This window comes from Penicillium verrucosum, assembly GCF_028828655.1.
Source record: "Penicillium verrucosum strain IBT 35672 chromosome Unknown utg000001l_segment0_segment0, whole genome shotgun sequence".
NCBI classification, from domain to species: Eukaryota; Fungi; Ascomycota; class Eurotiomycetes; order Eurotiales; family Aspergillaceae; genus Penicillium; species Penicillium verrucosum.
Genome location: NW_026643210.1, coordinates 1,648,392 through 1,673,932, shown reverse-complemented (window position 1 = coordinate 1,673,932; position 25,541 = coordinate 1,648,392). Strand labels below are relative to the sequence as shown.

Here is a 25,541-nt window from a genome sequence, read left to right as displayed (position 1 = left end):
TATAAAGTCGAGAGTTATTACGAAACAAAGTACTCCTTTTATTTATAACGGTAAGCCTTTATACGTTAAGGACGTTATTATTCTATAGTCTTATAATAAGGCGATGAATTCTCGATTTTCAGACCGCTAGCAAGTAGCGATAGAAGATTAGTTTAACGACGTTTATACGAAAAGGACTTTTAATATCGTTCGTAAGCCGCTAGGGGTAGTACCTCTACCGAGTTAATAGGTTTTTGATCTTAAAGTAATAAAGGACAACCTTATTTATAGTTTTAAAGCGCGTTAGGTAGTTTATAGTAACTACTAGTAGAAGAAGGAGGATTCAATCTTCTATACTCCGGTTATTTAGAACGTTCTTATAAAGATTATCTTTATACTTATTGCGTAGAGAGGTTATAAATAGCGTTAGTTTAACGTAGTAGCTACGTATCTTAATACTTCTCGTAAAGATTAGGAGACAGTTTATATCGTTTAACTAGTAGGTTTTAAATACTCCGAACCTAATATCGGAAGTAAAGGTTAGGTTTATTAGTTACAGTAGGTATTATTTAGCCTTCGTGATTCGGCAGCTCTATAGAATAAGGAACTTGATAGAAGACTAGTTAAGATTAGGTTTTATACTCTTAATAATAATCCGTATATCTACGTTAAGATATATAATAGTTTAACGTGGTTTCTTCTTATTTATATTGATAATTTTATTAGTATAGCTCCGACCGACGGAGAGGTCGAGATGATTTTTTAGTAGGTAAAGGGTTAGTTCGAGATTAAGGATATAGGAGAACCATCCCGTTTTCTTAGTAGTACTATTATCTAGAATTATAATAAAAGAACAATTCGGATAATATAGTAGGTATACTATCTAGAAGCACTTCGCTTAGTAGAGATATAGGCATATTCTCTAATCTCGATTCCGCTTTCTCTAAACTATAAATAGGATAACGGTAATAAGGATCCCGACGCTCTTCTAGATTAAGAGGGGTATACTTTATTTAGGTCTTTAGTCGGCAGACTTAACTAGCTAGTAGTTAAAACTAGGCCTAATATCAAATTTAGTATTATAAAGTTATAATATCGTTCTACTTCTCCGACTATTAACGATTTATAGGTAGTCTATACTATCTATAGGTATCTTAGTGATATAATATACCTTAGTATAACGCTAGAGGGGGTAGACGATACCTCGTTCTTTACGTATACCGATACTTCGTATAGTAATTAGTATGATTTAAAATCGATAGAGGGTACTATTTAGTTTTTCGGTAGCGCACCTATTATTTAGTACTCGAAGAAATAGAGTATTATAACTCTATCGTCGATAGCTACGGAATAGTGTACTCTAGATCGACCTACTAGGGATACTTAGTAGATTTCAAAGATTGCTAAGGCACTTAATCTTCCTAAGGTAGGCAATCCAATTATTATTTTGATAGATAATATTAATACTCAATTACTAATAAGCAAGAAATCGTGTAAGAATAGCACACGTTAGCTTAATATAAAGTGGTTTTTCGTTAAGGACGCTATTTTCTAGAAGAAGATCGATCTACGGCGCGTCGAGACGAAGAACAACGTCGCCGACGGGTTTACAAAAGCGCTTAATAAAGAAGTATATACAAAGTTCATCTAGATGTTAGGTCTTAATTAATCTACATACTGAATTTTACGGGTAGATATAGATTTATATTGTATAGGAAATGGTGGAAAATGAGAAAACAAAATAGAGAGTTTTTATTGGTAGAGACAAAGAGATATGGTGATAGTCTTCGTCCTAAAGGGGGGTGTTGGAGTCACGTAACGGCCATGTGGGGCCGCAGGTGATCCTGACCCACAGAACTCAGGATATTGTTAGATAGTAGCTAGTTTTTCTTCTCTTCTTTTCTTTCTCTCCAGAGTCTACAATATTAATCCCTTGAGGTTAACATTCATTCCTGCATAGCCTGTATTCCATCTGACACTTGCCTATCTTTAGCGCTCCGGCCTATAGCTTGCCTTCCTATAGTACGCCGGCCTATATAGAGAAGAACCTATATAATAAGTTATCTTCGTTATTAAGGGTGGTATTTACTTGCTACGCTACCTTCCCCTATTATACTAGGTTTTCTTAACGTCTCTTATCAACCTAGGCTTTCTAAGTAGGGTTAGCCTTTATAGCTTTCTCCTATTTCTACTTAGCTTCCTTATTTCTAGTATACCTAGAAGGCTTATCCTTATTAAAGACGTCCTAATATTTCTAAAGTAGGTAGCGTCTATAGTTCTATCTATATAGATATAGCTTTAATTTAAACGGTAGTTCTTCTCTAGCTAACTTCGTATCAGCTAACTTTTTATCCGAGGTCTTTAGCTTAGCTTCTTCGTAGCCTTACTATATCGAAAAAGTAGCTTTAGAGATACCCCTTTGATTAGCAACTAGCTTACTATAAGTGATCTTCTAATATACTCGATACCGGTTAAGAAGCTTAGTGAATCCGATATCTTCTTTATCTTATATTCTCAGAGTCTATATCTTATAGAATCTAGGTAATATTACTAAGATAGCATTAAGGAACTAAGTCGAAGTATTATTTGCTTCTAGTATTCTTACTCTTTTATAGCTTAATTAAACTATCTCCTAGTTCAATAACTATTTGTTAATATTAGTGTTTTTGTCTAACCCTCTATCTAGGCTTCTCTATTATTAACGGAGCCTAGTAGAATAGGTTAGATCATACTCCGAGGCGAACCTTTCTCGAAGGTTTCGGAGTAGACTATATAGAGTTTTATAGTCTATTATAAACGGCTAGAAGTTTACGTAAACGCTATTCCGGATTGCCGTTATAATCATACTTAACCCCTTCTTTTCCTAGGTATAAAGTGTATTCTTTATCGACTAGTTCGATTGAATCACTTTGTAAGTATCGACCTATTTGTCGCTATACTTCTTCTCCGCTTCTTCAATCGATATGATCTCTACCGGAGCTTTCCGTATCTCCGGTTCTTTTTCCTTACTAGGATCATATAGCTCCTAAACGTCAAATTGCACTACAATCGATTCGATATTAGCGATCCATACATCCTAAGTTTCGGTGTCCTTAAGGATAACGCGGGAGGATAGACCCGCGGAGAGATAATCGGCCATGATTTATTGATGATAGATTTCCAATTCTTTCTTCGATTCAGGGGTTGCTTCGTCGCTAGGTAAATTACCTCAGTATCGATTAGAAGCAGGGTTGATCTTTGAATTGATGTTTAATGGAACAAAGCCGGGCTCATAACTGACAGAAATCTGACGTATTGAAATGTATGCACCTCAGGGCTGATATGGAGAACTCTGCATTTTCTACATAATAGAAACTGCTGTTTCTGTGCGGTTATGACTAAGCTAGATTACATAATCTGTATGGTATCATCCCATGTATGCAACCTTGCAATTTGACATTTTTCTTTAATTTTTTACCTGATGCTTCAACCCTGAAATGCCTATCATTCATATGGTGATTCTAGCAGTCCACTCTCGGGGCAACTGGAAAGGAAATCGGGACCATTTACTTCAATGGAGTCCCAGAGGGAAGGCTCCGCAACATCGGCCACAACGAAATTGCGGTCGCTTATCTTCTCACAAAAATGCTTTGTCCGCTTACGGTGGACCAAAAACTGTTGTCTGTGGTACCGGTTTTGCAAGGAAAAATCACCAAAGGCGAGAATTTGCAACGATGGTACGCCCTTCGGGCCGAACGCCCAGTCAGCAAAATCCACGAATTCCTCGGCTTCAGAGATGGAAGCAAGTGGCTTGTTTGGTAGACCAGGCTCATATGTCTCCTCTTCGGATGATGCAAGTGCATGTTCTTCCATCAGAGTTGAAAGGTCGCTTCCACTTGTGCCGCACGATTGATACCGGAAATGCTCGTCTGGATCAAAATAATCTGAACAACATTCCTTGCTCACGCCTAGCTTTTTTAGGATTTCGTCTCGATAATTTCGATGTACTCTGTCACATCCGCTAAACCTGAAATGTAGAATCTGTAGGTTTGAAGTCCCGACTATGGGCTCGAGTCGGGATCGCTGCCGCGGTTAGCAAAACTCCTGAAATTGTATGTAACCACCTACTATAGTAGAAGGCCCCGTGCTGAATGCTAAAGCAGTTGCATAACACAAATTTGCCGACCAAAGGTTATGAGATAGCCAGGCTGGTGCTTTATCCCTGACGTCTTCGAATAATCCTTCATCATCAATAGGAACAAGGCTGCGCTCGTGGTAAGCGAAGCTCTTCAGTGACGAACGATGTTTTTCGATTGCCAGCCGTATCTGGGACGTATTCAAAAAATTGGATAACTTTAGATGAAGGTGTTTCAAACCCTCAAGTGATCGCAGGAAATCCACCAATGGTGTCACATCACGATCTTCATCATCTTGAAGGCTGTCATAGCAAAATTCAAGATGCTCAAGTTGCAGAGCACGACGCGTGCGAGAGATTGAATCCAAGAACGTAATCTGATTTGTACAGTTACGTAGTATGAGCGATCTGAGAGAACTAAAGATGCATGCGTCCTTCGGTCGTACGTTTCGAGGTAGCGCAGCCTTAGATAACGTCACTGAAGTTAGGCAGGGGAATGGAATCGACAACATGCCAGTACCGTTGCCTGGCTGGGCTTCATCAACTGGCTTCCCAAAAACGTCATGGTAGATGTCAATAGTAGCAATTGGCGCAACATATCCAATGGACACGACAGCAAGGTGCTTTCGATTTCGAAGAATGCACATCCTCAAGGTATCAAACTCAGCCGGCCGAGCAATTCCTTCCCACATCAGGGACTTAAGGCTTGATAATGAACGAAGCCCACCCAAACAGTGCCCTGAATGTTGACAAGTCCCGTCGGTGACCAACGAGATATGGCTTAAGCTCTTTTGGTGTCTGTCAATGTAGCCATCCAGACCCAGAAAGCCCGGTGGAAGACATGTGCCTAGCCGCCACCTGAATGTGGTCATTAGCAAGGTTTTGATGAATGTAAATGAAGGACCAGGGCGTGCAACCTACTCGGGTGATCTAAGGTGATTTGGCTTTAGACGGGTTTGCACAAGATGCAACTGACGTGAGATATCATCCAAAAATTGTTCATGTGCCTTGGACTCGTTGGAAGTTCCTAGGTTATTGACCCCTATCAATTGCCCAGCAACACGAAAGACGTTGAAGTATGTACAACGATTGAATCGAGCAAATAAAACGGGCGCAGAGATACTCAATTCCCTGGTGTAATGAAGATAGCAGGAGTCTGGTGAAAATTTGTGAAGACGGAAAAAGGTACCAATGTTGATTACATTAAGCGCCCATTCACTTGCAGCACGAAATTCCACTGTATGGTAGAGCAGCGGAATGAATACTGAATGGAGCCTGCATGAGGCTTGACTTAAGAAGCGGAGATCCCGAAGACTCAACTAACGGAGAATTAGTGTTCTGTTAATGGGATAAGAAGAGCCAACTTACCCTTCTTGCAATGTCGGACAGGATTTCCACCGGTAAAGCCTCTAGCATTATGTCGAATGTCGAGATGTAAATGTCAATGTTGGGAACACAACCTGCAGAAATGCTCCTACCTAAGTATGGTATAGAAAGGTCTCATAGCAAGGCCTAATATTTCAAAAGGCCAGGAAGTGACGCTTGAACGTGGCAAGGCATTCGGTTCCAGGGAAATACTAAGCTGATAAACGCAATTATTGCCCAATGGTGATAAGGATTAATCAATTGCCTGCAACTAAGCCGTATAGTTCAAGTGAATGGGGGAATCTGTTACGTATGTTTCAGTAGCTTGCCGATTCGACCCGATAGCAGATTGAAGGAATTCAAACCCTCACTATTTTGATTTTGCAGCATAGTCTGCGCAGGATGGCGATATCGCGAGCGCCACTCTCGTCGTACCTATCCCCATCCACATCTTAGGTTTAGTAATCAGTAGTTTGTGCAGATATAGATTGCAATTCCTCATCTGTGTCAAATGGAGGTGTCTGTGTAGATCGCCCATTTTCTAATTATTCGTAATACCATTAAACGTGGTCATCTGCCCATCGCACGAAAGGTAGCATTTGCTGTCACAAGCATGGTACGAGTAATACAAAGAGAAGGCATATATATATATGGGTAATATATTTGCGATAGCATATGGGAAAATAGTTGGCCACTCTATAGCTCTGACTAGCCTTCCGAGGATCTTGACAATGCATTGGCTTTTAGGAACCAAACTCTGGATAGTTGCGACGTGAGTCCCCCATGACTAACCCCCAATACATGACGATACTCAATTACCAGTAACAACTCTAGGTGTAGACGCAGCCGCTGTAGCCCGGCATACATACCCAACGAGAGAAATGCCTGCCATGGCCAAGCAGCCAACAAGAATCTGCAGCCTGCCACTCCATTTCGACCCGATGGAGTAGAACTTCGATGTCAACGGTGCCGCGGAAGGCGGTCACCTTCTTACCACCATGATCATCAGCAAAACCCTATTAGATCTCCTTCCGTCGGAATTTGCTCGCGTAGAAGGACAGGGTGTGCTGGAGCTAAATGGAGCCTCAATGGTTTATATGACCCAGATGGAAGGATTTGCCAGGTCTATGAATTACCAGTGGATTGATGTGGGGCAAATAGTGCTTGTCTACTTTTACATTGAAACATGCAATCAAGACGCTACGCTATTGGGCTATAATGTAGATTTACAGCTGGTTTTCCTGTTGGGGAGAAGGGAGTTTATCACGTCCAATATCTATAATGAAGCAAAAGATAGGGATTTATGAGGAAGTGCTTCAATGCAGATACCGTGTCCCCACTGCTAGGTTTGGACAGGCGCTACATATTTAGTCTTGTCCGAGCTGCATACAAAGAATTTTTCGTTAACGGATAGACGAAGCTATTTTTTCTTATCTAAGCTATTGAAGAAGGACTGCCGTGACAATAGGCAGGTTTGTAAAAAGTTACACATGACCAATCCTTGGCAGACAGGTCAGAGGATCACAGATCTATCAAAACACGCAACACAACCATGGAATATGTCACTGTGCTATAAACAAGGACGAGATGCATTGCATAAAGACTGGGCCGCCAACCGGTGATCATTCGCGTTCTCTCCAATGGTTTGACCAAGAAGAGAATACCAGCAAGAGCATTGTAGATGGCGACCTTGCCAAATTGAAGAACCAATGGCGTGTACTCAAATTGGTGCCTTGAAAGTGCATGGATTGCCGGGACCAACATCAATAAGCCAAGGGAGGCACAATGATATGGGAATCTTTCTCTAACCACTGCTTCATTCGGTTCCACGGTGAAGAGATCCACCAAGAAGCCAACAGTTACCAACACCAAAGATGATAAATAACTTAAACGAGTAGATGGCTCGGTTCCAAATTGCAGAACCACGAATGGAACGGCCGTTGCACCAATCAAAACAAGTGTCCCAATAAACTCGAGCTTTTGCCATCCCATAGTATTGCCTTGCGCAGCGGCTGTTATGATGCGATAGATGATACTCGAGATGCACCAGTATAGCACACCGGCGCAAAATAAAAGGACGGCAACAGAGTTGAGAATAGCCTCGGGTGTGGAGGGGAAATGAAAAATAAGTAAATGAAGCATAAATAGTAGGAAGTAGGAGGAGGTAAAGATGTGGATAATTGTGATTACCGCGCAATCACGCAGCCGTTCTGTCTGTTGATTGTCCATTGCTTCGAAGATGTGTATATAACGTTGGATAGGGTAAGAAAGTCGCCTTTTATAGTAAAATAGAATACCAGGAAGGAAAGGGAGACTCGGGTTCGAAAGAGATATTATAGCCCTCAAGAAAAAGCGAGCATCAGGAATCACATACCGCCATGATAAGAGAAGGAGAAACTTTGAGCTTTTTGTGTTCACGAGCTGAAACGGTTTATTTTTGGCAATTTATGGCAGGCAGGTCTGGAGATATGTTTGCTCTAATTATTAACGTACTCAATTAATTGGCTGACGTTGAGTGTAAACTAAGTGGTTAGGGTACTGCAACATCTATTCCCGGTTGGGCTTTACCATTTTTGTGGCCCCAATGATTATACCATCCAATATAACATTAATTCGGACTGCGACTTGGTATACTGCCTGATTATTTGTACTGTCCTCCACAGTTGGAGTATACTACTGACACAGTGTGAAAGGCGTAGCCGATTCTGGCGTTCTCTCGCCGCTGCTCACTGTGCGAAGTGTGGTTTGCGGCGTGCTTGGGCAGTGGACAATGATTTCTGCACGTGACTTTATCAGTATGTAGTGTGGTTGGCTCTGAGTGGCCCACCAGTAAGCTGCCGTCCTATGGAACCCACTGATGACTAGTGAGTCCGTAACTCTCGCCTTCAATTCATCACTCGCCTTCAATTCATCACTCGCCTTCAATTCATCACTCGCCTTCAATTCATCACTCGCCTTCAATTCATCACTCGCCTTCAATTCATCACTCGCCTTCACTTCACCGGTCTCCTTGGATCATCTGCTACGCCACGGATACAGCGATCTTCGAAAACAGTCTTCCCCTCAGACACTCACACTTTGTTTGTCGATCCGTACAGTAGATTTCTAAAACTTCTTCCCCTTAGAACACTCACGGCTTGTTTCTAGGGCCGTACCCCAGACCCAGCTACTTCGGATTTGGTTTTGATATTAAGGATCATTGGCTTACAATACATGCAAGTTTATCACTAGCCCTAATTGAACTATCTGGGTATCGGGTAAGGGCCGAGAAACAAGCCGTGAGTGTTCTAAGGGGAGGTCGTTTTCGAAATCTACTGTACCTGAAACAAGCTGAACAAGTTTCAGGACGAGTGGTAAGATATTTTCCACTTACAAATCAGTTTAATTTACGAAATGACTGAATCTGGCCTAATGTTGTCTGGGATGCTGGCCGAGAAACAAAGTGTGAGCGTCTAAGAGGTAAACTGTTTTCGAACATCGCTGTAGGAACCCAAGAAACCATCTCCACGCTCTATTCTTAGGTTTCATCACCGGAAATTCCCATTTACTCAGCGGGACTTACCTATTCTGCTAGTTAGGACAAGCATGGTGCTTGCCTTGAAATGCAGCAGAGTGTTCGGTAGACGACTATCTCTCCATTACCTCGAAATGTTATGGAGACGCGGAACGCTTTCACTGGATAAGATCATCCATCGTGTTCTTGTTGTCACAAGTGTACGCAAGAAAACATATTACATGGTGCGAAAGCATCATAGTCTCGCCAGCGTAGACTTCTATAGATACTGCATATTGAAATATAGGAGGTACTCTCATCGACAAGGATATAGTTACATGGCCTTGGATCAACAACATGCTGCCGCCAGGCGATCTCAGATACAACAACAACATATCACTATCATCCAAGCGAGTAAGCCTGCGATTGAGAGACCTGCAGCGGACCAAGCGGCCACAAACAGACCACCGAGGCTTGCATGGATCCCAACTGGATGAAGAGTGTTTTGAATAGCAAAGAAAAACAGGGAATAGACTGCAGTGATACTAGTTGAACCGAGCATGAGAAATATCAGTGCTAACTGCACAACCATCAGTTTCTATCGAATTTGGAAAGATTTGTTTGCAACATACGAAAGCTGTAATGACAGAAATGAGCTTTACTTTCCATGCAAACGCAATCGAACCGACCCCGAATATCATGGTTAAAAGTGTCGCTCCTGCTCCAAGAAAGTAAACCAAGACGAACCAACTGGAGAAGTCAGGATAGCCTTTGAGAGCTTTTATGCCGTCGCTAGGTACTATGTTTCCGATTTCTTCTGACACAGGATGTAGTGCGTTTAATAAGTCGAAAGAGAATCGAATTGATGGATCAGAACAATTGGCGATAGATGGGGTGTGCGTCGTGTGCGTCTGCCCTTGGCAATAACCTAAGAGTCCAACAACATAAAACGCAGGGAGGTTCGGTCTGAGCCCAGTCGTAATCTGAATTCTCTCAAGCCAGATATGAATTCTTATGAATAGGGTGATGGGATACCGGAGCTTACCTTCAGCTGCGTAATATTTGTGATGCTTACCTGAGGCATATATGAGAAGCAGTCAACCAACTTGAGGATGAATTACCTTCAAGAAATAGAAGCGTGATAATGAAGACGTAGATGTGCATCCACCGAACAAGATACCAATAGCGACGAGGGATAGGGCCCAAAGTGCTAATGCAATTAATTTTCCCACACGCTCTAGGTCTTCCATTCTCCGTAGGGCCACTCAATCAGAAACTATCGTTCTCAAATCGCAGTGAATGCGTTGACTGGAATTTACACGGTGACTGGAGGACGTTCATAAGTGTGGTATTATCAGTGACGTTCTTTAAATAGGGCAATTTCACGAAACGTAAAAGAGACCATCAATAAGAGTTGTTTTGGTAACAGCTGGTCTCACCCATCAGGATTAAAATGGCGCCCTTACCTCGGTAGTATGACCTCACCCCACCGAGGCTTGAGCCACTATTTGCGCAACTCTCCTTTAGTCTGTACAGGCTTTGATTAGTGCGTTCTGGCGTTATCTGGCATCTTTCCAACACTGCTTGGACGATAGTTCTACTCTGGCCAAAAGCTGTTGCAGCTATCACTTGATCTGCATCCGTTGCTTCAAGCGAAACCAATTCTTGGCAACTGAAGGGTACTGGGGACCTGCCGGCAACCACACAATTTGCAGTTAGGTATTAGGCTACTGCGAATGGAGCCCTGTTGTCTGGCTATGGGCCTCGCTGGAAATATACACCTCAAGAGGTTGGAAGACAGCTCCTTCAATATTGTTTTCTTGTTTTAAAGTCCACTCTAAGAATATATACACCGACCCTGGAAGTTCTGAAAGAGGTAAGGAGCAGACAATCCCTTGATAACTCCAACGTAATCCCTGCAGCCTTCAAGCATACCCTTCACCTATTACTCCTCTTGATGTTCCTGGAATGATGCATAGCCCGCTAACACCTGAATGGCTGTTTGTTGATCCAGAAACATGAGTTATTTGGGGGATACAAAGGTTGAGCGCCAGCTTCCGTCTTTCGTGAGCCGAATATTCTTGTACCAGGGCCATTACCAGTCAACACGGCGAAGAGGCCCAATCTTGGATTCCTCAAGCGCTACGGTGAATGAGTCGTCTATCATCTGCGTGCAGTATTTTACAGATCAGAGGCCAAACTCCCCCAGTGGAATTAGCTCCGGATGTGTGTAAACAAAGGAAATCTAAGTTTATTGTTTTGGACTACAACAACGTTCCATTGGCTGCAAACATTCAATTCAAGATATAATCGTGGCACCTCCTTTTCACCAACACACTACCGAGGGTTGGTGGGCCCCACTCAACGGTATTTTACACTCAACGATAATTTTTCAAGTACACCATGTATTTAAACCACTATTTACAAATAACCACCATAACTATCTATATACCAATTTGCACCCCTGCTCTCTCTAGCTGCCATTGCAGCTTCATGTTCAGCCTCAGCTAAATCTCTTGCTTTTTGAGCCTGTGCTTTAACTTCCAATTGCCTGGCATGCTTTGCCTGGAAGCGCTGCTGCTTTTTAAAATCAGCATCCTGCCTTTTCACAATCTTCCTATTTGCACATATAGGAGATAATACAGAGTTATTTGACCCAAGGATCGATCTCCTATTTCTCGGTTCATTTGCATCTGCCTGGGCTATGCGAGCCTTTCTCAATTCGGCCCGTAATAATTCATTCTCCTGGGCCAGAAGTGTATTTGCATTCATGCTTCGCTTCATGTGTCTTTCTAACCTCTGAGATTGAATATCAAATTACTCAATGTCATTAACAAGCTTAGTATTAAGCTTGTTAACCCGTCCAATATTATCTGGGGGTGAATTGTTGACAGAGCTGGCGAATTCCCCGGGGGGAGGGAGTATTAAACATCTGGAGTACACCATCTTCCGCTTCTAAATCCAGTGTTTTTTGACGTAAAGGAGCAAGAATAACCTCTGGATTCAAAGGGTAAATACCCCTAGATTCAAATGAAGAACGAATTGTCCTCTGTGTAAAAGCTTGAAGCCGTACACCCTAGATTAGCCGGAAAAAACCCCGCTTTTTGCTTGCACTTCCACCCCACATAACAGCCTTATTATTCGCAGTACGAAAATAATGCTTTAAGCATTGAAAAGCCTGGCCATCGAGGGGCTGGCAGAGGTGGGTTATATAGGGTAAAACATAAAAAGGAATGATGAAATTCTCCTTACAAAAGGAGGTAAATTCGAGGGTTGTATGAGAGCCATGATTATCCATAAGCAGAGCCTCGGCCTGCCTTTTTTATCAATGGAATTGTAGCTTCATGAAAAGAGCAAAGCCACTCGTATGCAGTCTCATCATTAATCCAGCCATTCGGAGTGGGTTTAATACGAAAATGAGGGATTTTAATCTTCGTATACCACTCCTCCATATGGGTAGTGCCTTTAGGTAAAAACCATAGTAGCATAACCCAACCATCGGCAGAAACATATTCAATGCCAGTTATAGATTCCTTTTGGCCGCCAGTTGTGAACACTGGGAGCGAGGACTTTTTGGTGCTTTCCCTGGCCAATTTGATAGCCGGTTTCATCCCAATTGAAGATCTCACGAGGTAGGAATTTGTGCTTTTCAAATAGCGTACGTAGGTTATTAAACCACAGTAGTAATGGGCCATAGTTCTCACTATCTAGGCGCACTTTTTCAGCCATTTTTGGTTTAAAGTATGGCATGTGTGGTGGTAGTCTTTGCATATAACTGTAGACCAATTATGGCCGACTTTATGCTCACTACCCCCCCCGGGTGTAGGATCAAATTTGCAGTCTCTTCAACAAGAGAAGGGGGTATTGCCATATTTTTGTGTAGAGTATCGATCCATGTTCGTAATGCCTTTTCCTGAATTGGATTTAACGCCTTTTTTAGGCTGGCAGACGCAGTTTTGTTTTCGCGACCGTGGATGCGGGCGCGTAAACGCTGGTATGGAACCTCGAATTCACGCGCCAATTTAGCGATATTGGGTTTTTCGAGTGGATGGTATACTTTTACAGCATCTAGAATTTGAGATTCCTGAGTTTGAATTTGATCCGACATTTTTTAGTGGTAGAAAAATAGTAAAGAAGTTGATGTAAGATTGAAAAATTATCGTTGAGTGTAAAATATCGTTGAGTGGGGCCCACGAACCCTCGGTAGTGTGTTGGTGAAAAGGCGGTGCCACGATCAGTGCAGCGATAGCGGGTGCAGAAAATTCAGGGAAGTCGGGTGAACCATAGCATGAAAGAGGCAGAAACGGAGAGTAGTACTACAAACCAAGCCGCGACCAAAAGCCCACCCAAGCTTGCATGCGCTCCCAAACTTTGTAAACTATCCCGTATGGCCGACTTAATGGACACGTGAATTGCCGTTATGGTGGCGGAAGCGCATACCAGGAAAACGGAGGCAAGCTGAGTTTTCATCAATACATAAATCTTGACTTTGGCTATCGTCGGACTTACAGATGAAAGAGAAACTGTTACTAGCCTTAGCCACCAGGAAGCCGTAGGAGTACCAACAATGCGTTTCCATTGGGAAACCATCCACATAGCCTCTAACGCGATTGCTATAGCAGTAGTTGTTGTTCCGATAATATATGCTAAGACAGAGAAGTGTGATGCTCCATGATATGCTTTGAGGACCCTTTTCAGGTCGATTGAAAGCAGTGTATCAATTTCATTAGAAACTGGGCCAAGGAGGCTTGACAGATCGAATGAGAACGAGTTGCTGACCCTAGAGCAGTTGGAGGATGTAGAGCCACGATTTGCCTGGCAATAGCTCCGGAGCCCGACAATGTAGGCAGTAGGAAGGTGGGTCTTCAAGTGTTCCGTCAAATATTGCGCACGCTCCATGGCTTCATCTACCTCAGTCCCCGTTGCGCTAGTAGCCTACGCAACGCTGCTGGCAAGGATCTTTGTAGCGGTCCCAGCCATATCGGCTGTGTCATCAGCTAGGTTAGAGTTACTTATTCCACTGACACTGATCGATCGGCGAATATGGAGCGCTTTTAGCTCCGGAAAGCCGGTTAGGTTCACCTGGAGCTTTCAGTAAACCACGCCATGCGATTTATTCGAGTGACTTCTCACCTTCATAAAATAGAAACTAGAGGGCGAGGACGTCGATGTGCATCCATCGAAAATGAATGCTAGAGGTATCACTGCAAGGATCGAGAACGCCAATGCTGCGAAAACAAGCATTGGCCGTTTTTCACCGTGAGCCAACATTGGAGTGAGCATTTATTTTGGGCCAGACTTCCGACGCTTTGAAAATTTGTACCATGTTCTTGTTTGCGTGACTGCCATTATATAAAGGTAGAATGGCTGGATCGAGGCAGGGAAAATTGGCAAAAATACCAGGCGGGACGATTGTGAGGGGCCGCAACATGAATATCTAGTGACGGCTTGACACAAAAGATTGAGGTTTTCAACGATATTGAACCTGATCGGATTCTATTAGCTAGAGAGTAACTGCTGTTTTACGCGTCTCAGTCGGGTCAGTATTGATTGGGAGTCCTTCAAAGTGCCGTAGAAAAAGAACTGGGACTGGAAACGGAGAATTTCATATGCGTGTCCATTCCTGGCGGTGAAGATTGAGGAAACCCAATTAAGATCGCTTGTCAGGCACACTCAGAAATAGCATTTGCAAAACGTTCCGCACAGTGTTCTCCTAATGATTATTATCTTCCTATGCCCTATGCCAGTCTACGTTCAATGCTATATCTTATGTACCTGATACAAACTTCTTAATACTCAACTAATCCAGTTGCTTTAAACTAACTTTATTAAATGAGAGCTCCCATGGGATGGTGTCCGAGGTGCGAAGTCCATCAGAGGCCGCCTGGGCTCACAAAAAGAGAGAACAAGAACCGAATGATGCGAATTCCTCCATGCTTCGTGGAGCCTGTCGTAATAGTAAATTATTCAAATTGAGTGGCATGAGTTTGTAGAAGAAATAGGAGCACTCCAGGTTTATATCAATTGTATTGGGACCCCCGACCGAGTTTATTCTTCGGTTACAATCAACGGAAAGCAGTACAAATCCATCCAGTGGCTGTACTGTACAGTAACAATGCATATAATTGCCGGGGTGTGAAGTAACTGCCATCAATTGAATGGCCGACTACCCAGCGAACTCGGTATAGTTGATCAGAAGGTTCATAGATCGGTCCCGCCATTGAAATGGCCTGAACCATGCATGCGTTCTAAGCTTTTCACATAAAACGGAGCAATTGGTATTTCAACATAAGTGCAAGCTCATGGGTTTTAAACTCCATTTTTCAGACTGTACAGTTCCACTAGAGCCAGCTGAGCTTTTGTTTCTTGTTCGCCCAATTTATAAACTGACCACCGTAATCGCTCGGCCACTTGGTGAGCGGGCCAGGAGTCGCAAGAAGGATTGAACGTAGCTTCTTGATAAAACTGACACAAGTCATCAAAAGCCTGGGATACCGAGTCTTGCAACTGCTTAAGATAGTCGTAACAAGCGCGGTAATACGCATTCTCACCCTGCTGCCGACCAATCTCGCGGACTATATCTGCAATTTCCTCCATTACGCCGCAACAGGTATGACTAAAAAAATATGGCAGGAATATAATGCTAAAGCTATGCTGCTTTCACTATGCATATATATATATCCTGTTCTTACAACCTCAGCAAAATAAGCTAGGTTGTTTTAAAGTGAGACTCACATATTCTTCTGGTAATTGCGGTTTTACAGAGAAGAGCTCTAATTCCCTAGGCTTGATATTTTCCGGCTCTCTGAAACCCCCGAGAGGTGGGGATGTTATACCTCTATTTCAGGTAAATATATGCGGGTTCCATCACTTTTTGGAGTCTTGTAGGCCAAGGTAACACTGATTTTGCTAGCGCCGAACCCTGGAAGTTGTGGAATTTTTGCTCAAGTTTAGAGCCTAGATCAATGGATTAGAGATCCACGGAACCGTCAGCGAGACATACAGTCGTTCTCGAAATCGGCTTGACAGACACACTCTTTGTCACTCTCTTCTGGCCCCACCGCCAAGGCCTTAGCGCAGATCAAACATTGAGCGGGCCGCATCAAATTGATGGACATCATGAAAGGCGTCTAGTATGGTACTGTATCATGGTATGTAAATTACAAAACGGTGACGAGAATGGCATGGAATTCCGTGGATATCTAGAACGGTCGCCTAGCAACTAGTCAGCGCCTGGAGGAGCTGCTAGGTAGCTTCAATTTTCCTTCTCAACCTGTACCGCATGCGTTCCTTGTGCGGCTATGACTTGGGAAAGGTATTTCTTGGACTTTCAGGACATCAAATAACAACATCGGCAACTCACTTTTCCAAAAAGGTTCTGTTGTTTGCGCGCGACCAGCAGCAGCCTTTCGGCAGCCCATCAATAAAGAATCCCTAACACTAGATCTGCCGTTACAGTAGGACCCAGAAACATGAGGCCGAGCTCTCTCATTAATCATGGTGATTATGGTGTTCAACAAATTGAAACTTTTAGTCAGTGGGACGATGCATCCCAATATGTCCCAACTCTGGGCAATTTCTACCGCTCACCAGACTCGACATCCGACATAAGCTGTACCAACACCGACCCCTTACCCCTTATCAACTACGGCTATCCGTACCAGACTGCTTGGCTGACGGATAGTCTTCCTCTACTTCAGTTTGGTGACTGGGAGGAAGGTCGGACTTACGACGAGGATCCACCGACTTGTATTCTCTATTTGCTCGAGTGGAAGGTCACCCTCAATAATCGGATGGGGGCGAAAGATATATAGCAAGATCTGGTGTCAGCTCCCCGATTTTACTGGATGCTATTTCTGCAGCCAACGTTAAAAGGAGTTACTCATCCGAAAGTATCCACATCGGAAAATTGAATCAGATGACACGTCTGTTGTCACATCATCCACGCGACAGAAGGGCCTTACCCTCAGGTTTGGCCAGACTGACATTGATTGGATCCCTATTGAGAAACAGCTCTCGGATTGGGGAGACCTCTTTCGTGCTGGTAAGAAACTGACACTTATTATCTCGTGCAATCATACCGAGAACACGCAAAGCTCCGCTGTAAACCGCAGGGCGACCGATAAACAAGGTGCTTTTTCTGCTACCTAACGCATGCTTTAAGAGCGAGAGGAACAGATGTGTACATAGAGCAAAGTGTACGATCCACGGTGCAGAGCTTACACAGGAATGCACGAATCCGGAAACGCGAGATAAGTCGCCTGCACCGGCGCAACCACACTGTCGTAGAACTGCTGCCGGAATTGAGAGAAACTGAAATCCTTGTAGAGATCCCGCCCCTGAAACGCGAACTTCACACACCGCTCCGCTGCATATCCATAAGAGTCTCCCGCAAGACTGTATACCTCATCCAGCTTGCTCAGCGCAGCCTGATAGTCATCGAGCAGCGAGGTTGGCGTCACGCTCTCGTCAGACTGATGGCTCTCCGCAAATGACCTGTTGATGCAGAGCTCGATGAGGAGAATACCGAGTGCGAAGATGGTTCTGTTGGGAATGAGATAGTTTAAGTCATTTGCGGCCGGCTGCTCCAGGCTTGTTGGAGGTAAAAATTTATACGACGCACACGGGTACCGGGAGAAAATTTCTCGGCCGCCTTGGTTTCTCTCGAGAAAAATATTCGCTTGCTTTTCGTCCCAGTGGTCGCCAAGCCAGGGACTGCCACTCAGGTGCAAGACTGACCAGGCGGTGGAGGCGGCGATGCCGTACCTCTGTTTTGTGGACAGTGAGATATAAGGGGTTTGTCCCTGAGCTGACTGCTCGTGGGATGAAAGTAGAGACTTGAGAGGAACTGCTTTGATGATTTTTGACAACTCTGTTTGGCTGTAGTCGAGAGAGAATTTTCGACCTTGTTCCTCGTCTGGGTCTTTGAGAAAGCCTGTAAGAATCCATCGATCGCATTCTGTCCCTACTGTACGACAGAGGCTGGTTATCTCTGTACTCGCTGTAGTTGACATAGCCGTTGGTGCTGTTAATAAAACCGGCGGAGTTGGTGGCGGTGAGGGTGTCCGAGACAGTGAACGGAATTTGAAGTGCGACAACTTAGATCGGAGGGAAGAGGATAGTGGAGAAGCCCTAGCGGGAGTGGGCGGTGGTGTCAGTAAACTAGGAACCGAGCTGGCTATGTTGTTGGGAGCATGTGGTGTAACATGAAGCTTTCGCCATAAATCAGGCAGCTGGGATGTTTGTGAGCTTGTTCCGTATGAGAGGGCCACTTTGACAGGTTTAGCTGCATTAGATTCAATTGCCTCCCAGTCAAGATCGATGGCAGCTTGGTGAGGTGGTGAGCAGGCACAACGGAATCCAAATTCGAGTGCTCGGTGAAGAGAGCTTAAGCACTGACGGATTGAATTGCAACGCTCAATATTGAAGCGGCGTTTGAGATATTGGACTTTGCCACTATCGTCTTCCGCGGGCACTTCCGGTTTCTCAACAGACCTCCTTAAGTCTTCATTCCAATGCCTAAGGTCCTCGACCACTTTGTTGCGCTTTTTTGTGCTAAAGCTATGTTTCACCCGATGCCATTCCCATTGAGCTCTATCTTGAAGGGCGTTCGGCTAATCATATAGTTTCAGATTAGCTCAGCTTTGATATTTAGCAACAGCAAGTTATACCTTTCCATTAATGTCGATATCTAGGCTCTTCAAGAGCCCAGCAGTAACATCGTCCATACGTTGAACGATAGAAATCAGTTCGCGAGACATACTCGGGAATTTAGTATCAAAGCATTTGCGTAGCTCTTCCCTCGATGGCTCATTATCAAGTCCAAGATTGCAAAGGGTGGTCTGTAGTTGTCGATTTTGAAAGATCAGGTCGGTCCGGAAAGTCTCTATTGAGATGCGGTAATTGTGAAAAGCCTCGAGAGGCTCCACATACTTCTCAAGAGCCCAAATTGCGATTGGTATACCGCCCAAAACAAGACCAGCGATTTCAGCCATGGCTGTGCCTCGTGAATTATAGTCAGCTACTACCTGTCGCGTGGGCTATGTCACTCACCTGCAGTTCCAAAGGGCTACTCCAATAGTAATGAGTAACATCTAACTGAACTTGCCTACAAGCATCAGTATAGTTCGCTACCTATCGATGCACCGATGTGTTGCAAAACCTGGCGGGAGACGGGGTTGAGCGAGGGGCTCAATCTGCTACGGTAAGACGCGATCTGGTCCTGACGGCGTCAATGCGGCGGGCGGTGACCTGGGACTTTCATGCTGCACGTGGCAGGATCTGATTTGGTCAGCCAGTGCAGGTCTGGACGCGCAAATGCAGAAGTAGACCCACATATGATGCTCATTGGCTAGAAATTCCTGTGCCATGGCGACGTCTCTCCTCATCCCCCCACCTTGCCGACATCAACAAAATCTTGCTAATATTATGTATGGTAAACATCCCAAAATAGCGCACTTCACGACGGCCAGTCTCTCGAATGTCTTACCGCGAAGCAATAGTGAGGCTCTCGTAATCAGAACTTCCCTTTGATCGCCATCATGATGGCCCTCTCAACCGGGGTGCCCGGTTCATCTCTTTCGGAGTTATACCTAGAGTGCATACAGTCATTTGGAGAATTCCTTCTCGCCCTCAGCGGGAAGGACTGTCGTGTTATTTGTCTTGAGCAGGTTCGCCTTTCCGAGCTACTGGAAGCGTACGGAAGGACCAAGGTCTGGGGCGATCAGACTAAAGCAGAACTACCGGCAGGAGCGCGTGGGTCTTTAGACGATACCCTCCGGCACGATGTTGAGCTCAAATATTTGGTGCAGGCCATTCTCATGCGACTAAGAGCACTCCTCAAACAAGGCAAGTCGTATAGGTTTGGCGCTTGAGACCTAATCTAACCTTGCTTTTAGCAACATATATAGCTGGAAGAAAACACAATCCAGTCCTTGGATCTGATCACGACTCAATCAGCAGTGTCAGCGCCGACTCTGATTCTGGTTCGAACGACGATGGCGAACACCAACACTATAGGATGCCAAAGATTCGTCTGCTTGTCCAGCAGACGCTGGAGCAGATCCGATCGCTTTACGACATGTCTGCTTTGCTACGGCGCCCTAAGATTGCAGACAAATATATCCGCTCTGTTAACTCAAGATCGCATATAGCCACATTGAACAAGCCTGACCACTTGCCACTAAGTGTCGGGTTCAGCAGATCTGATGAAGCCCACATAGTGGAGAAGGTGCTGCAATGGCGCGGCTTGACTAAGAGCGCGTGGGGTATCGATTTTAAGGTTGAGATCGTTGCTCCGATAGGACAAGGGTTGACAAATAATTCGGTTGAAGACATTTTGTGGTTTTGCCAACGGCTTGCAGCAGCGAACACAAGGCGACGTGAACAATTTCAATACTGGAGGGATCATCCATATGACCACAGGCAAGACACTACCAACGCAGCCCGACTTGCAACACCAGATCTAGCCCAGTCTCGTGTCAAACAAGTTGAAGAAAAACAGGAACAACAAAACCGAGCGCTGACCTTTAAGCCTTCCATTCCCGATGTCCCACGTGGAGGGCCCAGGTCAGCTGTGTCGAAACAAAGTTTTTCTACTGCTGCTGTTTCAGACATTCACGATACGAAGACCAACGTACGTCCGCGGACTGTGTACGCACCCACAGCCTTCGGCCAAGACCGTTCCAATTCTGTGCCAGATCCCCCTAAGATAGAAATTGGAACCACTTTCTCATGTCCGTACTGTGGGATGACTCTCGAGTCTAGCGAGATGAAAAACAGGCAGTCATGGAAGTGAGTCAGCCCTCTAGTGCTTCAACTTCCCAATTGCTCTAACCACTTAATTTATAGGCGTCATGTATTTCGCGATCTCCGTCCCTACGTCTGCACATTCGAGGACTGCCAGAACGGTGGGAAGCTGTACGTCAGCCGCCACGACTGGATGCATCATGAGCTTCAAATTCACCGGCGCAACTACGCCTGCAAAATATGCCAGAAGATGTGTTCCAGCAGACAGGAAATGTCGGTGCACCTTCGAGAACATTATGATGAATCAATTCCCCCAAATCAGCTGGGCGTCATTCTGGATCTCTGCAATCGCCAGGTAGATATCTTAGAATACGAAAAACACTCATGCCTGGTCTGTGGAGATGAACTCTTATTGTCGGCATTGCAGGGACACCTTGCCGCTCACATGGAGGACATCGCCCTCTTCGTATTGCCCAATACCAATGAAGAGGAGGATATTGGAGATTCGAAGGCCTCGGTGCGTGTGGCGAAACTAGAGTCTAAAGGCAAAACCAGTGGCACCAAGTCAGACGCAAGCAGCCTTGGCTATTCTGCAGCCGGAGACTATAGGCAAATTTCGACCGATTTCTTAAAGCTTCTCACGAGCGAAGAAGCGGGATATACTTCGAAATTTTTGGCTTGGAGAACAATAGACGACGATCTAAAATCGGCACCGGTCAAACAAATGATGGAGACTCGCAAAACGAAGCTCGGTGCGGACCATCCCGACACCCTGACCAGCATGGTCAACCTAGCGTCGACGTATAGCAACCAGGGCCGGTGGGAAGAGGCCGAAGCCATGCACTGGCGGGCGTTACAAGCCCGAGAGAAGGTGCTAGGGCTCGAACATCCAGACACGCTCGCCAGCGTCAGCAACCTTGGTTCAGTTCTTGATAGCCAGGGCAAGTACGAAGAGGCTGAAGCCATACACCGGCGCGCGTTACAAGCCCGAGAGAAGGTGCTAGGGCTCGAACATCTAGACACGCTCACCAGCATCAGCAACTTTGGTTCAGTCCTTTATAGCCAGGGCAAGTACGAAGAGGCCGAAGCCATACACCGGCGCGCGTTACAAGCCCGAGAGAAGGTGCTAGGGCTCGAACATCCAGACACGCTCGCCAGCGTCAGCAACCTTGGTTTAGTACTTTTCCGGCAGGGCAAGTACGAAGAGGCCGAAGCCATACACCGGCGCGCGTTACAAGCCCGAGAGAAGGTGCTAGGGCTCGAACATCTAGACACGCTCACCAGCATCAGCAACTTTGGTTCAGTCCTTTATAGCCAGGGCAAGTACGAAGAGGCGGAAGCCATGCACCGGCGCGCGTTACAAGCCCGAGAGAAGGTGCTAGGGCTCGAACATCTAGACACGCTCACCAGCATCAGCAACTTTGGTTCAGTCCTTTATAGCCAGGGCAAGTACGAAGAGGCCGAAGCCATGCACCGGCGCGCGTTACAAGCCCGAGAGAAGGTGCTAGGGCTCGAACATCTAGACACGCTCACTAGCATCAGCAACTTTGGTTCAGTCCTTAATAGCCAGGGCAAGTACGAAGAGGCCGAAGCGATGCACCGGCGGGCGTTACAGGGATATAAGGATGTGCTAGGGCTCGAACATCCGTACACGCTCACCAGTATCAGCAACCTTGGTTCGGTCCTTGATAGCCAGGGTAAGTACGAAGAGGCCGAAGCTATGCACCGGCGAGATTTAGAAGGGTCAGAGAAGGTGCTAGGGCTCGAACACCCAGACACGCTCACCAGCGTCAGCAACCTTAGTTCAGTTCTTGATAGCCAGGGCAAGTACGAAGAGGCTGAAGCCATACACCGGCGCGCGTTACAAGCCCGAGAGAAGGTGCTTAGGTCAGAACACCCAGACACGCTCGCCACCGTCAGCAACCTTGGTTCAGTTCTTGATAGCCAGGGCAAGTACGAAGAGGCTGAAGCCATGCACTGGCGCAATGCATAGTTTGAAACATGCTGGATCTCTGAGTAGTTTATGTTTCATTGTCATCGTTATACTAGTGCGTTTTGGGTCAGCATTCCGTGATAATTATAGCACACCTGAATAGTTATTCATATTAGGACTTCATAAATGATTAGTAACCATGAGAATCAATCCATACTGTACACTGGTTGAGAAGGAATTCAGAAGTCACTTAGCAGAAAGTCCGGGAAGTAGTTGCTAGGCGACCACCCTGCCTGGTTTTCACAGCCCCACGGTAAATATCCACGGAATTCCATTCAGTCTCGAAGTATCGTGTAATATACATACCAGGATACAGTATTATACGAGGTGCCATTTTTCGATGTCCATCAATTTGATGCGGCCTGTTCAATATTTTATTTGCGCTAAGTTCTTGGCGGTGGGGCTAGAAGAGAGTGACGAAGAGTGTATCTGTCAAGCCGATTTCGAGAACGACTGTACGAAGCTCTGATTCAATGACAGTGTTACTAGCTGTGTATCTTATCAAGGACACGAACAAATTCGATCTAGGGAATCTACGAAAGGTTTGGGACCACAATAATGATGTAAGTCGGCTGTACTGTACCTTCATAAACTTTCTCATAATCTCCTATGGGCAACATACAGAGCATAAAAGAAGGTTAGGGTGTCCTTTCCCCGAACCACCTGTGGTGTGGCGTCTCGTGGGCTTCGGTGAATGCTGAGGAGCTGCCATTGCTAGTACTTCTGTTAGGCAAGGCCCATCACATCTTGCAGGCCGCGTGACACCTAGGCGATATCAATCACCATCTCTGTCAAACCACGCTGTGCCTTGAACAGTGGCAGGCTTCGTTGGCAAAATGGGGCATTGGCAATGACAGTCCTCGAGACTATGTTGTGGAAATAGGCTGGGACTGACAATTGAGATACTTGGATATATTAGGGTGGCCTATGTATACAGTATATGTACCGAACAGAGACGCCCTATATCGCCTTCTACGTCGGAAACAGAGATGTTGGCTCTCGAACCCTAATCACATGATCCGCTAAACCAGATATGATACCCAGCAAGAATGTCTGAAGGAACCCGCGGGCTTGGCTGGCTGTCAACAGAATGGGTATAGCCTCCGATGCTTATTATATCCATAGGCCTGGGATGTTCCACAATCTGTGGCAAGTAAAGGGCGATGTATTGTGACAGCCCGTGCTCCCGTTCACCGCGTAGTAGCTGCGCCAAAAGTTCGTGCATGCCGAACTGTTCGGAGACAGTTGATCTTTGTTAGAGTACCAGGTGGCATAGTTGAAGGCCACGGAGATATCCAGTTGCTCCTGGCCCTCAAGGGTACGGCTCAGCCGGAAACTACGGGAAACAAAGAAATTTGGGAGATTGAGTGTAAGAACAGAATCGTTGAATACGGTGAAGCCAGCCCCGGCTCCTTGACAGTTCAGTCCGTCCCAGGTCTCGATTTTGAGCGGGGAGGAAAGCTTCTGAAAGATTTCAGCGGAAGGTTTTGGATATCGTGGAATCTTGGCATGCTTTACTTCTATTGGAGTTTCGATGGTTTGGGTTGACGCCGATGGCGCAATTACTGCGGCAGCGCCCAGGAGGTTAACAACGGTTGCCGACCTCATGAGGAATGGGATAATGTTATATAGAATGGAAAGATTACCTCGAAGTAAATTTTGGAAGGGCTGCAATGTTGCCGCTATACTTTATACAAAAGAAGCTTTGCTGGGATAGAAAGTTCATTTTCTTTTATGAGGAAGTTCCGGTTATGGTATATAGTTCAACAACTTGGAACATTTTTTTGAGCGAACTTCGATCTACCCATGTAAAGTTTGCTTAACAAATTATGACTTTTGGCTTCCCGGTATACTTCTGACCAAAATGTAGCTTATTATGTTTTTGTATTCCCGTTTCTCTAGTTTTCTACATTCTGCCAAGTGCTGCAGCGGAGACTTTCTACTAGCACATGACATCTTGGCGGAATCACTAACTGATGTAAAAATATTATATAATAAACCCGTCCGTTCGGATTATATGAACGAAGGATGAAATAATCAAATGCAGTCACTTGGCATTCACACGAATAAAGAATTGAGTTACCTTATTAGTGCAGTATCCGTAATTTCCAACCAATTCCTATTGTATTCGAAGAGTTTACAGAGAGCGTTAAGTTCTCGATTACTGCTGTACTTTGTTTTGGTTTGTCAAACGTGTAATAAATTTGACTAAAATTGAAAATTGAGAACCAAGGTGCGTAGGATAATGCAGGTATACTTACCACAGGAGGCTCACATACTTTAAATGAAATCTCCAAATTGATGACAGAGTCTGGCCTAGCATATGGAGCGAGGCAGTCAGCACCCTTGAATATTCCATACCGGTACTTTGAGCTTCTGGTGTTTATTACCTACCTGGATACAAAAAAGAATACTTCAGGCGCTATTAGTACTTGTATTAGCGTATCATCTAATTACGGTTTGAGATAGCAGATCTCCGTTCCCGACATCGAAGCCGATACTAGTAGCCAGTGTAGCACATGTATCTTGGAGGCTGCTCGTCATATTCGGCATCTTCATCCATCCAAATAATGAGAGAATCCGAGCTGACCTGACTGCCCCTGATCTGTGGGACAATCCGGGGCAGGACTAGGGGAGAATATGGTAGGTGTACGACCAAACTAACCGGGTGTGGGGGGCATATTGTGAACGTTCGTCACATGGCTCGCCTATCTGGGTTTGATAGCATCGTCTCTACAAAGGCTATTAATCACCGTGAAAATCTTCAAGTGAGGCAACACTTAAGCAGATCTGTCAAGAGACTGTTTGTATGGCGACAGAGAGCTGGGACTCAACTCCCTCACTCGCAC

General features: G+C 45.1%; 7 protein-coding genes across 7 annotated transcripts; 2 read left to right on the top strand and 5 right to left on the bottom strand.

The window, feature by feature from the left end:
- Nucleotides 1–6,979: 6,979 nt before the first annotated feature.
- On the bottom strand, nt 6,980–7,687 carry N7516_000629 (Hly-III-related protein; the record flags this gene model as incomplete). The annotated part of the gene is made up of 1 exon (XM_057213351.1): nt 6,980–7,687. One exon carries the CDS (start codon nt 7,685–7,687, stop codon nt 6,980–6,982), a length of 708 nt encoding a protein of 235 aa, XP_057075234.1.
- A 7,573-nt stretch (nt 7,688–15,260) lies between these two features.
- N7516_000628 (uncharacterized protein) lies at nt 15,261–15,548 on the bottom strand (the record flags this gene model as incomplete). The annotated part of the gene is made up of 1 exon (XM_057213350.1): nt 15,261–15,548. The coding sequence occupies one exon, from the start codon at nt 15,546–15,548 to the stop codon at nt 15,261–15,263; it is 288 nt and encodes a 95-aa protein (XP_057075233.1).
- Nucleotides 15,549–15,781: 233 nt separating this feature from the next.
- On the bottom strand, nt 15,782–16,069 carry N7516_000627 (uncharacterized protein; the record flags this gene model as incomplete). Its single annotated transcript, XM_057213349.1, has 2 exons — nt 15,782–15,873; nt 15,955–16,069. The coding sequence occupies 2 exons, from the start codon at nt 16,067–16,069 to the stop codon at nt 15,782–15,784; spliced, it is 207 nt and encodes a 68-aa protein (XP_057075232.1).
- Nucleotides 16,070–16,423: 354 nt separating this feature from the next.
- Nucleotides 16,424–16,765, top strand: N7516_000626 (uncharacterized protein; the record flags this gene model as incomplete). The annotated part of the gene is made up of 1 exon (XM_057213348.1): nt 16,424–16,765. The coding sequence occupies one exon, from the start codon at nt 16,424–16,426 to the stop codon at nt 16,763–16,765; it is 342 nt and encodes a 113-aa protein (XP_057075231.1).
- A 405-nt stretch (nt 16,766–17,170) lies between these two features.
- On the bottom strand, nt 17,171–18,946 carry N7516_000625 (uncharacterized protein; the record flags this gene model as incomplete). Its single annotated transcript, XM_057213347.1, has 2 exons — nt 17,171–18,565; nt 18,623–18,946. 2 exons carry the CDS (start codon nt 18,944–18,946, stop codon nt 17,171–17,173), a joined length of 1,719 nt encoding a protein of 572 aa, XP_057075230.1.
- Nucleotides 18,947–19,492: 546 nt separating this feature from the next.
- On the top strand, nt 19,493–22,692 carry N7516_000624 (uncharacterized protein; the record flags this gene model as incomplete). The annotated part of the gene is made up of 3 exons (XM_057213346.1): nt 19,493–19,812; nt 19,914–20,744; nt 20,802–22,692. The coding sequence occupies 3 exons, from the start codon at nt 19,493–19,495 to the stop codon at nt 22,690–22,692; spliced, it is 3,042 nt and encodes a 1,013-aa protein (XP_057075229.1).
- Nucleotides 22,693–23,805: 1,113 nt separating this feature from the next.
- N7516_000623 (uncharacterized protein) lies at nt 23,806–24,300 on the bottom strand (the record flags this gene model as incomplete). The annotated part of the gene is made up of 1 exon (XM_057213345.1): nt 23,806–24,300. The coding sequence occupies one exon, from the start codon at nt 24,298–24,300 to the stop codon at nt 23,806–23,808; it is 495 nt and encodes a 164-aa protein (XP_057075228.1).
- Nucleotides 24,301–25,541: the final 1,241 nt, after the last annotated feature.